The sequence below is a fragment of the Rhodnius prolixus genome, unplaced genomic scaffold, assembly GCF_049639745.1.
Source record: "Rhodnius prolixus isolate KJV_2025 unplaced genomic scaffold, Rpr scaffold_6, whole genome shotgun sequence".
Classification (NCBI taxonomy): domain Eukaryota; kingdom Metazoa; phylum Arthropoda; class Insecta; order Hemiptera; family Reduviidae; genus Rhodnius; species Rhodnius prolixus.
The window spans coordinates 2142468-2155619 of record NW_027411634.1 but is presented as its reverse complement, the minus strand read 5'-3'; the positions used below and the strand labels follow the sequence as shown (position 1 = coordinate 2155619).

Here is a 13152-nt window from a genome sequence, read left to right as displayed (position 1 = left end):
ATTTCTGTTTATTGTATTAAGTTAACGGGTTAGCTTTAAGTAAGCTAATACCTTTGGGTAGGCCCATAATGGCTTTGCACAGCAAAAAAAGTGCAGAATCTTTAAATGATAAAAAATATTGGACAGAGGTGCTTACAAGTGGATTGATCTGTTGATTGTTATATAGGTCATAAAGCCCAAAAGTATAATTAGCAGTAAAAAATCGACTATATAATACATGATGATAAACGTAAGGTGAAGGTCATATTTCTTATATTGATGTCTGACGTTAAAACAACGTAAATGAAGTGATAGATTTTTAAAAAAATAGAAATAGGGAAAATGTCAGAAAAGTATAATCTAAAAGGCAAAAACGATATTTTTATTTACGTATTCACTTTTGGAGAAATTTAAATTTTGCGAAAATTAATCTTGAATTTAATGGTTTCCCCCTTTTATCAGCCACGTACCGTATAGAAGTGGGAGTGGTAACTTAACCTTACAAGGGGGTTTCAGTAGGTTATTTTAGTTTCGTACTTTTCGGATGGTGTGAGATGTGGTTAAACTCAAACGTACAGTATTTGAACAAAGTTATTATTAATAATTTAATTGTTAATAGTTGGTATTACAGTTCCGGAAATGGTAACAAGATCAAAACTTGATTACGATGAAATAGCTGGCCGGATACGTAAGCATCAATAAATAAATAGTATGGTATAATGAAAATTTCTATGTAATTACTATTTATCATTTATTTCTTATTTAGTCACACAGTGATTTTTTAACCAAGTTTGTCGTTGAAATAAATATTTCCCAATTTTTCACCTCAACGATAACTTGAATTTTTTTAAGTATAGTTTTTCGATTAGCTAATAAAATTCCACTTACTTCCCAAAAATCGTTATCACCCTTGGCCAGGTTTAAGTTTTACACTAACATGAAGAGAAGAATGTCTTAGTTTCTTGGGTAATTGACAGTACATAAAAAACATTTCGCAATTTACAGGCATTTTGCCAAAATCACACAGTAGTTTTGATTTTTTATTTTCTTTTTAGCATAAACCTTATGAAATGTGAATAATATAGTGTTCTAGTTAGGAATAATTTATTCGAAAATATAAGTATTTCGGGTTGTTTTTACTAGTTTGTTTTATTAAACTTTTTCGGTAAGTAACCTATGTAGTTAATTGTAATAAAATTACTTTTATTAGTATTTTTTCGTTTTGTTTATTATTAATAAAATATTTTACTTGTAAGTATAATTTTTAGAAAAGTGATTTTTAAGAATTTAAGCTAATTCGATTTCATACTTATTAATCTTGTGTTCTAGATTTTCATTGCCTTTTTTTTTGTTCGTTCATTAGTGTTATTAGAATATCAAAAAGACAAATGATCTTTTTCCAAATTGTAATTTAATCAATCTTCATCTTATATCTGTGACTTGTCTGAAGTAAGGATTATATATTGCATGCTTTCAGAACGATCAATAAAATCAATACTTCCTATCTTCCGTTTTTCCGTTCGTAGTTTACTTTTTCATTTAGTGTTTCAATTACATTAAACACCAAAGTTTTGACAAGAAAAAAAAAGAAAAAGAATTATCACTAATTGACATTATTAAAATCGCCAACTTTTCTTCTTTTGGTACGAGTTCATAGTTTAGATAAAACTTTCACTTAACTGATATACTAAGCTGATTGTTCTCAAAGTAACTTTTTTCTAGCTAATGTAATCAATAAATTATTTATTTATCGAATGTCCTGAAATTTTTTTAAATTTCTATTGTCATTTCAAAAAAAAAAAATCACAAATACTCGCAGGGTTTCTTGTTAATCCATAATCGATTTTTTAAGTGAAAAACCGTAAAAACGTGAAGCTATATCGGTTGAAAATTCATTTTTGAAACATTGATATCTAGGGGAAAGCTCCAAGAACCTAATTACATCTCGTGAGGAAAAAAGTAAAACAAAATCTGATCCTGACTTACTCGTGATTTTGCTTGTGCAATTGTTCTAAGTTTTACATTTTCTACCGGCTCCGAATTTCTGAAACATAATATTAATCCTTAACTTTGTATAGTTTTTTTTATCCCCTCGTTACACTAAAATAATGTTTTAGAGGGATGCCTACTCTCTCCTCCATCCATAATTTTTTTTTTAAATGAAGTAGTAATAATTCATTAAAATGGCACTTCCTATAATAGGATTTACTTCCTAAAGTGCGTTATTGGCCCAAGGGGATCAAAAAATAAAATGTAAATTTGAATGATGTTTATTTTTTGAGATAACGTGTTCTCTCTCTCATAGACAAAGACCATTTTTTAAAAGCCACATTCTAATTCAGGGGGATCTAATGAATAGTAATTTCTTTGAAAACCCGATAAAGAAAATGTTTCACGAACTAATAAGGGAAATTAAAATTCTTCAGAGTTTTTCTGTACGACTTTCTCATTCAGCTATTAATGTAATCATGTTTAGTATTTGTTCTGAAAAGATATATTCTCTTGAAGGCCTCTTAATAGAATTCTCATGGGAAATTGGTAAAAAAAATGTGTCGATTGTTGTAGTTTCCTTTCTTTTTCAAGACCATTTTTGGTACCATAGGTGAAGGTGGAATTTAAGGTGGCACTCTTTCAAGACGTGTAAACTCGGATACTAATTTTCTAATAGGGACTGCCAGAGAAAAAACAGAAAACTTTGTCTAAAGTTTGGTAAAATTACCAGTTAATTTCGAGTAATCAACCAGTTTTGATTCTAATTTCAGTTAAAATATTGTATAATTTATTGTTCTTTTCTTTTTTTTTGGCATAAGTACAACTATGTTTAAGAGTATTAAATTTTTCTAAATCCTAAAATAAGTGAAGCAATAAAAAAAATATTTTTAGAAATGTTTTACATTAAATAATCATTTATTTTATTTGTTTTAAGAACGATAAGTAAATTATTACAAGAAACACTTGTGTAATAAAACGCATATGTTTTTGTATGTAAAAAGTACACAGGTTAGCAATTAATGTAGATTTAACTAATTGTTGAATCTTTAATTGCAAGGTTTTATTTAATAAAAAAAAAGCAATAAAAAGTTTATAAGAATTCAACGAGTAAGAGCCATTTGTTGTTAGTAACGATACGGGTAATTTATCTTTCGAAGTAAGATGAAGTTTTACTATGGTGTAATTTTTAGTTTTTAAAAAATAAAATAAATAAAATTCTATAATAAAAAGGAAACAGCTACCATAGAAAAGAAGGAAAATTTGCTTTTTTCACTAGTCATGTAACAAAATAATTACAAAATCCAATAATCATAAATAATAATTATAATAAAACTTATTTTTAATTTTTTTTAAAATATAAATTGTTTCTGCAATTTGAAATTTAGATAAGAGAATGTCTCGTGTTTTTTTTTCTTTTAAATTGTAGAAGGAGAATGTCTGACATATTTTTCTGGATTTCTGAACTACGTACGCAAGAAAATAAAGAATAAATATTTAGTAATTTTAAGATTAATTTTGGAAAACTTGATTTGCAATACTCTCTCTTACTACTGTAAGGGCTTCCGCTTGTACACTTTAAAGTTAGTCCTATTAATTAAGAGTGTTAATAATTCACTCAAGGCGTACAATAGATTCATTGTAGCGTACTTCCCCGCTATTTAGTACAATACATTGAAATGCCAGTCTGCCCTTTAGTGGTCTTTCCATCTAGCTAACTAGAGGCTTCATTTTCTCTTATTATCTAGTAATATTTATTACTTCATTTTGTTAGTTTAAGTATGCTAAAAGATACTGTGTAAAATTTCAAGAACATATTTAGTAATTAATATGTAAATGGCACTCGAAGCCCCTTTAAAGTTTGAAGCAAAACCTTTTTTTCTTAAAGATTTTATTTTTTATAATGATGGAATATTCTGCAATGCGATCTTTTTTTTCAGATCCTCACTAGAATCAGGGGAGTTTCCTCATACTTCAGCACTCCCAGGTGATGAAACTCACTCTGATCCTTTAGTAGAGGAACTTTCTAGGAAAAGAAGCGGAAGTCTCGGCAGATATGGCTAACCACTTTCTAGTGTAAACTCACACCTGCCATCCATTATCCAATATAAACATTCTGAATAAAGCTTCCCCCTCACCACCCAAGAGAGGGTTCTTGTTTAAGATACCCTTTACACCCCAAGCTGGTTGAACGCATCTTCTAACTACTCCAGAAACCGGAAGTCTCTAATTCTTTCCCTCACTTCCACCGTTCGTGAAAATACGATATTGAAATGCTCGCTCGATTCAGTAAACAGTTGTAATTTAAAACATGTGTTCTTAGAACTTGCATCTTGAGTTTGTTTAAAGTATTCTAGCCATTTGTTGTGGATACAATTTTTTTTTTGGATATTTTCCCAACAACGGCTCGCAACATTTCTTTTTAAATTTGTTTGCATTAGTCAAGAATATCTCTCACAGCTATTACAACATGCTTACTTATTTTCCTCGCAAGAGATGAATAACCATTCTCTCCATCTTTCTGTTTCTGATTTAGAAAATCTTCAGGTGACCTAAAAACGGATATTTCTTGTGTTTAGTCTGTTTCAGAGATTTTAAGACCATTACAATGCTTGGTTCTTTTTTTTACTAGTAACTAAGTAGAAGAGAAAAAAACCGCATGGACATTCAGAACGCAGAACATTATTCTTAAATATTAAACTAAATAAAAAATTAGGTATATAAACACCTTTTTCATTGTCGACCTTTTATTTACAAAGTTCAGGTCGTTTAGGGTAGTTGACATTTGTTTTGTCTGGCAGTCTGCGCTTACAACTATTTGTAACGTTTATTAATCAAGTAAAAAGTTTTTAACACTTTTTTTTTCTGGCAAGCAGCGGAAGTATTACGGAAGTATGCACACGGATCGTGCAGATTTTTTGGAGTTTTTCATCTAAAATTGTCGTTTTGAGTACCATTTTCATCATTCTAAGAATCACTTTTCCGCCGGGAATAGCGGAAAACTAAAGGGAATAAAATTATGTGAAAAACACATGATTTTCTCATAAATAATTCTCGTTTAAATTCAAAGTTTGGAATCAGTTTTAAGGAGAAGATTTTCTTGAAATAGGAAATTTTCTTTTATAATTTGGAGTGCGTTTATTTTATTATTTATTATTATTGTATTATTTAATAAAAAGGCGCCACGGTAGCCGAGCGGGTTAGAGGCGAGACCTGCGACGCTAAAATGTATTGTTGGTTAGTGGATTCGATTCCCGGTCTTAGGCCTTGGATTTTATTTAATTGTTAATAAAAGAAATTTACAGTAAAGTATGTTTGCTAGTCGCCTCCGTCCACGACACCTAATTGGTAGTTGGACGTTAAGCTCCGCCTGAAAAAATAGGCGATTACTTTACTTTACTTTTATTTATTAAAATTTTAACATTTCTTCCAAGAAAATTCAAGGAAAAGGTTTGAGGAAAACAAAAAGAAGAAAATTTATTGCTAACCGCATATTAATTTCAATTTATTATTGTTTTGATGACTTTTTGACATGAGCTCATATTTGAATAGTTGTGTGGGCGTGAGTCAGTAAAGTAAGGTGTGCCATATCTGTGTGTGACCAGATATTTTTTATCTGTTTATCTTTTAAACATCTTTTTATTCAGCATTATTAATGTATTTTATTTTTATGTACAGTTAATGTATTGATACGTTATTATTTCATTTTGTTTGTGAAGTTACTAATTGTTTTTCTTTTTTTTTTCCTCCATGATTTGTAAGGTGATGTTCTCCCATGTTTGCGGCTAGAATTAAGTAATGAAAATGTATGTTATCTGTCAGCTGTAAAAAAAAAAGAAAAAAAAAAGACTTTCCAGGTAGTATTACCAAGTAATAGCTCCATTATTTTGTTTCAGTTAATTTAAGTTACAGCCGTAATTAGTAAGAGTGCCTTTATGATAAAGGGTTTTGTTCGGCCATCGAAATGTTTCTGGTTTGGGGTCGGCTACTGGAAGCTAGGTTAGGTTACTTTACTATATAACCCTTTCCATTATCATTCTCGGCTGACCTGATTGGACCTCACCATCGTGAACACCCCACAAAAACTTGGCATTCTCCTCATTCTCTTTCAGTATCAATCGTGCTGTTCACGTGACTACATTTAATTTGTAACCACTCTATTTTCATTCGTTTATTAATTGTTATTTAATTTATTTTTTATTTTTATTACCATCATAATTAGTAAATACTCGAAACAATGTAAATAAATCAGTTAACCAAGTTTCGAATTTGTGTAAAAAAAATACCAAAGACTTTCACTTACTTCTGTTTTCTCTTAATTGTAAGTGATTTTATTCAGGCTAAGAATTTTTTACTTAACTAATTCTTTGGTTTCAATGTTGTTTATGTAGGGAAAGGGACTACAAAAGAGTCTTAGCACCATTCTAAAAGTACCATTTTCATCATTTTAAGAATCACTTTTCCGCCGGGAATAGCGGAAAACTAGAGGGAATAAAATTATGTGAAAAACATAAACCATTCTCGTTTAAATTCAAAGTCTGAAATCAGTTTTAAGGAGAAGATTTTCCTTAACAAAAGCTAATAGTTATATGAGTGTAGAACGTTTAAGAAAGCTCATAACGTGTAATTTTAAAAGAATCCCCTTCCCAGAATAGCGATTTCGTTCAAACTCAACAATTTTACAATATATGTCACGCTCGCTAATATTATAAACGTGGTAACAATGCACCATTCCAAGAAATAGCACTTTAGATTGGAACCTCTCTTCTGAATGAGAAAATCTCACCCCGAAACTGTCTTATCATGAATTTTCTTTCTTTTAAAAAAAAAAAAAAGTTCCAAGTTTTTAGCTGAAATCAGCTGTGAAGTGATATTTGAAAAAATTGCGGAAAAACCTTGCGAAAAACAGGCAATAATATCCATAACAGTACTCTAAAAGGTAACCTTTAGAGGAAATCACTTCATTTTCGGCGATTTTCCTCAAGCTCGGAATTATTACAAAATATTTATTATTCATTTAAGCAGGTAAAAAAAAAATCTGGTGGATGAAATATTTTTGTTTTTTCAAGTAAAGCCCTTACCTCTAGGCCAACCATATTTTTGCTAAATTGGAATTTTGGCAGCACTTCATTTTTTACTGAGCTTATTTATGATAACTGTTCCTGAAGTTGTAGAACAATTACATGGCGAGTGTTTGGATACAAAGACTTGATAGATTTGAAGGAGTTAAACCTCTTAAATAATCTCCGTTTGTTGAAATCTGTCTTCTTGTCTATTCAATAGCGAATTTTCATCAAAGTACATTCTCGTTGAGCAGCGTTGTTGAGTGAAATTCGGCTTTAAACTTGTTGGAACGGTTAGAGGGGAGTCTTGAGTATGGTCCAAGTGGGAAGAAGTGATTGAGATGGGGGATGGATAATGTTTTGAGGTAATCGGGAAAACTGGATCCCATTCATCAACTGCTGATAATCACGTCAACCAACATTGAGGAAAATGAATCAGTTATAACCTTCAGATTTGTTGTTTAAAAAAAAAAAGTCGTGTGTTTGCCATCAGATTTTTTTTGGTTTTACCGAACTAAAGGGAGTTTTCGAGTTCGCTTTCAAACCAGAGTTGGTAAGGATGCTAATGTATACTTATGGCAGATACTATTAGGAGTACATACTTCATAGTTTGCTTCAAGTATATCCGTTAGAGAATCACGAATCATTCAATCACAGAATTCCACTCCGACTAGCAGCTGGCTAGAGTAACCTACCTCCTCTAGAACTCGATATTCCTGGTATTATTTAGTACCTAAAACTATGCTAAATCAAACAAAATTCAAAAACAAAAATTATAGTTTAACTGCATTTATCTCTCTGCCAAACAATTAGATTTAGAAGAGTCAATCCCAACTTGCCGGCCTTCCTTCATGGCTGAGTAGGAAGAGGAACTGTGCCTAAAATGTGTGAGAACACCCATTTCCTGTCTCTTACGTCATTTCTCAAAGTTTTAATTCAATTTGCATATTTGACTCAATGTTACTTGGCTTGTTATTGGTTGGCTTAACTAAAAGGATATTTCTAAGGGATATTTTTAGGGTACGGTGGCGTTTTATTGGCAGTGCCATAATTTTGCAGTAAACGCAGTGAAATGACACTTTAAAGGAAAGCCCATCCCTTCCTTCCCCCACAATTCCCCCTAAAAAGAATTTCCGTGAAGTGGCCCTGTCTAGGGTTCAATTCTCAACTGAAATCCCGTATTTTCCCTGATTTCTTAGCGGTGCCTAAACGTAATATCAAATTTGAACCACCTGCTTTGTGTTTTACTGGTCTTCATTTGACTGACATACCCATACAGACGTATTAGAGCAAAATCACTCTTTATTACCATGGAAACCTTAAAAGGAATAGTTCCGGTGAAAACACGGAATCGATAATAGCTCGATTGTTATTTAAACGCAGGGCAATAAAACGGAAAAGTATAATATATTACCTAATTATTTTATTCGCTTTTCAATATATGCATTTTTTCCCTTTTTTTAGCATTATTTAAATTTTGTTGAATTTTTCCAGGAGGTTCAATGTTGAAGTATGACCTCTTCCAGACAGCCGTCCAATGCAGAAGTCACAGAAACAAGTTTTGTTGAACGTAATGGTGAAACGTCCTTAAGTACTGAGCCGCGCAGAGAATCAAATTCACGCGGTGAGACTTTAAAAAGCAATTATAATAAATAAAGTTAACAGTATACTTAAAGGTTAAATATTATAATTAATTATGTCCCCCCCAAAAAAATTAATCCAAGACAGATAAATTTTTAACGACAAAATATGGAGATCACCAAATTAACAGTGTAAGCGATTTATATATTTTTAATTCAATATTCCCTAAATTTTTTCGAACAAGAAAACACTTCCGATTTTTGAAAAATTTGAAATTTGGTTTTACAAATTTTATTATTATTAACAAACACTCAGCACTTGGTGGCAGAAATTAAGGGTTTCCTTGAAAAGTCTAAAAGATATGGCTTCCTCACTTTACATGGTCCACGGTTTTTGCAATATGATCTCCTCTCGTCCCCAACATAACAGAGAACGCATACCGCAGCCTAGCGATATCATCACCGGCTTACAGGGCAGCAATTTCCACCTCTTCTTGTCACAGTCTGCAAGGTACTCTACTAGGTTAATCTCCCTCAATCTGTGAAGACAATAGGCTTATTGTAACTCCCCATTGTTGTTTAATTTTAAATTTATACTTCCTCTTCACTTTTAGGCCTTTTTGCTAATCGTTTTTACCTAGTTTCTCCTCTAATGGTCTGGTATCTATGAGTAGCCTCGTATCGCAAACCAGCAATGTCGGTAGAGACGTTTCCTTCTGTCAAAGGTTGGTACTACCTACAGCCACAATAGAAGTAGCTGGTTTTAGTGCAGCAATAAGATAGCTGAAGGTCAGATTTTTAATTAAATATGGGCACTTGGTTTAGCCAGGTTAAAGATCCGCAACCAGAAGGTGTGCCGTTTGCCTTGACCAACTAAACTTGTGTGACGCATCCCTAGTTCATAAATTTCAAGGCCGGGGGTCCGTCTCTCTAGACAGCTGATATGTTCTTGCCAACTGACTGATTGCGCATATTCTCGCTTAATGTCGGACGATTATCTCTCAAGAGACATCCTTCATAGGTTCCGATTTAGATAACAAACAACCCAGACCATAAATCTATGGGTATACCTAGCCACGAAAATAAAGGGAGAGAAACTCGATTATAAAGACGAGTATTTACACAATTTACACTAAAATAGCACTTCAGAGGGAATCCCACCCTCACCATTCCCTTTAATGGCTCCTATATAACTTTTCCTTAGTAAATTTTGGACATAAAAGTCGATAAAACCATTAAGATTAAAGTTAAAGACGTTAGAGACCTTCGAGATTGATCTGTAACGTAACACGTCGAGAATGCTCTTAGTGAAAAGATTCTCTCTTCCTGTTACTCACGTTTGCCATATTCATCTAATTTGCTTATTCATAAAAAATTCCCTATTCTCTAGAATTTGTATAAATTGTTTAAGTTCACTAGTAAAGTGAGTAGTCGATAGCAAGCTTCTTTTTTCTCATGACAGTCTGATGAAATTGATTAGTAGTCTGGAGTAGAGTGTACGACATTTGAGTTTATTGTACGATTTTACAAACTGAGTGAAGTTAGTAAGAACTAAATATGTTTTTGAGATTTGGAATTTTAAGAAAATATATGAGTTAGATTTATTTATTGCAGTAAGAAAAAGTCCGGTGTGTACATCAAATCTTGTTTTTCTTTATATCAAATCAAAATCTTTATTGTATTGCATCATCAAAAAAATGTGTGCTCTTGAGTTATTTTTTAAAAGTAATGTTGATTGACTCAATGACAAATTGACAGTTGTTAATCTTTACCAGACGGTCAATCAAATTTACCACTTAACCTTTGATCAATAGACCAATTATTGTTGAGTGTTAGATTTTCTTTTAAAGTAAAGCTACCTATATTACATTATCATATTTCTTTTTTATTTAATTGATCATTTACTTATTTAACGGGATTTGTCGGTTAATAAATAATAACTACTGTATTCAAATTGATTCAGGATTATTGTTTCGCTAAGATTTCGTTAATAATTGTAGGATAACTCAACTGAATTAAAATCTCGTTACAGTATTAATGATTAAACTAATATGTTTATAGAAAACATAAATATTATAAGGATTATGTTTAAATCTTTTCCACTCTCAGAAGGAGATTATTTATTATTTAAAAATTGAATACGTGCTACTTTCCAGATTTTTTAAATAAATGTTATAGATCTACATACAGAGTGTACACGGAGGAGAGGTCGAAACTTCGGGAGGTGATTCAGCAGATCAAATGCAACAAAAAGTATTCTATTCACTATGGCCTGATTCTCAATAGTGTCCAAGATATTTGCATTTTTTAACTTTTCCGTCGATATTGGCTTTTTTCGCCATAAAAACGGCCGTAACTTTTCTATCCTTTATCCTAGAACGAAAGAGCATTAAATTTCCTATAAATTTGCTTAACCTAGAAACTCAAAACGTTACTTATAAAAAATGAAATGTTTACTTTAATGTCTAAAAAAATTCGTTCTCGATGATTTTCGTTAAAATTTTTAACTGTATTTTTTCAATAATTAATGAATCAAGGAGTCACCCAATTGCAGGAAAAGGTTGTGCATTTATTAAGCTTCAAGACCATATGGATTTTATTGTTTTTAATAAAATCCTACCCCGAATAGAGGGGTGTAAATGCAGAAAACTGGGATGTTTGCGTAATCGACTTTTCACTGATTCAAATTATTAATTTCCTTGTATGTCAATTTTTGGAAAAGGAACAAAAAGAAAAGTAACAATTTTAGTTTGGAAAAATTATTATTTAATAAAACGGAAGTAAAAAATACAGTAGCAATAAAACGCAGTAGTTAAGTACAATTTTTTGTGCAACTTATCTTAATGGAGGCTTTTTTTTCATCAAAGATAATTAATAATAATTCAAAAATTAAATGTTTGTTTTTCTTTTTGTTCCTTCTCCAAAAATTAATTAATTATTAATTAATTAACTTTCATTAAAAAAAAAAAAAAAACTCCATTATTCCATTAAGATAAGTTGCACAAACAATAAATTATAGTCAAGATACTAAAAATTTGCCACAATTCTTTCCCACTTCCTTGTTTGAATAATTCAAACAATTTTTGTAGCGATTTTAAGTAGGCACCTACCTATTGTAAAGTAATGCCTATTTTTTCGTGCAGGTAGGGTTTTATTAAAAACAAAAAATCCATATGGTCTTCTTGAAGCTCAATAAATGCACAACTTTTTTTATAATTGGGTGACTCCTTGATTCATCATTAATTATTGAAAAAATACAGATGGAAATTTTAACAAAAACTGAAAAATTTGTTCAATCAAGTGGTACTTTCACGTTGACTGAGTTTGACCATAACTTTACTATTGTGATCTCTGATGGCATCTGACCCGAAATAAACCAAATTTAAACTTTCTTTGAGTCATCATTTCTGAATTACGGTGGACACACACTCACTCACATACACGAGAAAGAATGAGATAGTGAGTGACCAATTTGTAAAAGCCATTTTTTTTTTTACTCAGGGGACCGCAAAGTGAAGATTTTCTGTGAAAAGTTAAAATTCAATAGCTACACGTTTACAATACCTTCGTTTACTTTCTTAAGAAAAAGCTTACTAATGTTCTTAAATTATTTTTACGAAGAAAAAAAATAGAAAACTTTTCTTGCTGTAATTAGATTTATTCCCAAAAGTTAAATTTTAACATCTCATCTATTTTTTTTTGTATTTTATTTTATTGTCATTTAATTCTGAATCATTGTAAAAATTATTCAGAAATCAGATATAACCAATTCATTAAAGCATTTATTTGGAAATCAGAAAACCCATTTATCAAAATGAGAGTGAAAAAAAAAGAGTCAATTTTAGTTATGAATTGAGGGTTTAATTCCTCTATTTTTAGTATACAATTCAAAACCTTTTTCAATATAACCCTTGATGTAACCTTCCAGAAGCACTCTACTAGTCACTAGGTTTGTCTTGCGCGGTTATATTGTGTTTAGGACCAAAGTAAATAAGTAAATATGATGAAGTTGGCTGGTTGTAACATAATTAAATTTGTTCCTGCAATTCTCTAGTGGTTGTATTCTTTTTCGCCATCCCATATTTTGTTAGTAAAAATTTAGTAATGGAATATTATGTGTCTAGATATTTACGAAGTTGTTATAATTTATTTCCTTGGATTCGTTCAGGTAATTATTAATTTTGTAACAGATGTTTGATCTTATATGCATTTTTAATACATAGTTAATGAATTGTCACATATATCTTAAATTGATTGCTTGAAATTTGTAAAAGTTTTTACATCTTTTGACTCTTTATTATAAATATTTTTGGAAATTCTTTATAATAGTCTATTGTTAACATCTTTTCAATATGTTTTACTTTATATGCCTTTTAAAATATTTGTAATAATAATTTCTTTTACACGCATAATACTATTATGTAATTGGTGATAACCTTTGTCTCAATTAGTTGACCTTAACGCTTAGACTATTAATTGTATACTTTTATTTTAAGGTTAGCTGCGTTTATGTTAATTAAGTGAAAAGTACATTAATTTGA

The 13152-nt window shown here is 30.8% G+C and overlaps 1 protein-coding gene across 17 annotated transcripts in view; it reads left to right on the top strand.

Annotated features, from left to right (window-relative positions):
* Positions 1-488: 488 nt before the first annotated feature.
* Positions 489-13152, top strand: part of ATP8A (ATPase phospholipid transporting 8A1) — a 38980-nt gene continuing 26316 nt past the window's right edge. For 5 of the 17 annotated variants that reach the window (XR_012462426.1, XR_012462425.1, XM_074141406.1 and 2 more), the window contains exons 1-3: positions 516-667; positions 5731-5825; positions 8526-8655. Coding sequence is in view for 14 of the 17 variants with exons in the window: in XM_074141406.1 (XP_073997507.1) it covers positions 8544-8655 (112 nt within the window). In the remaining 3 variants the exon portion in view is untranslated. Of the gene's footprint in view, positions 694-5730; positions 5826-6270; positions 6290-8525; positions 8656-12531; positions 12780-13152 lie in introns of those variants that run through there. The other 12 variants (XR_012462424.1, XM_074141419.1, XM_074141414.1 and 9 more) reach the window with 9 other exon arrangements.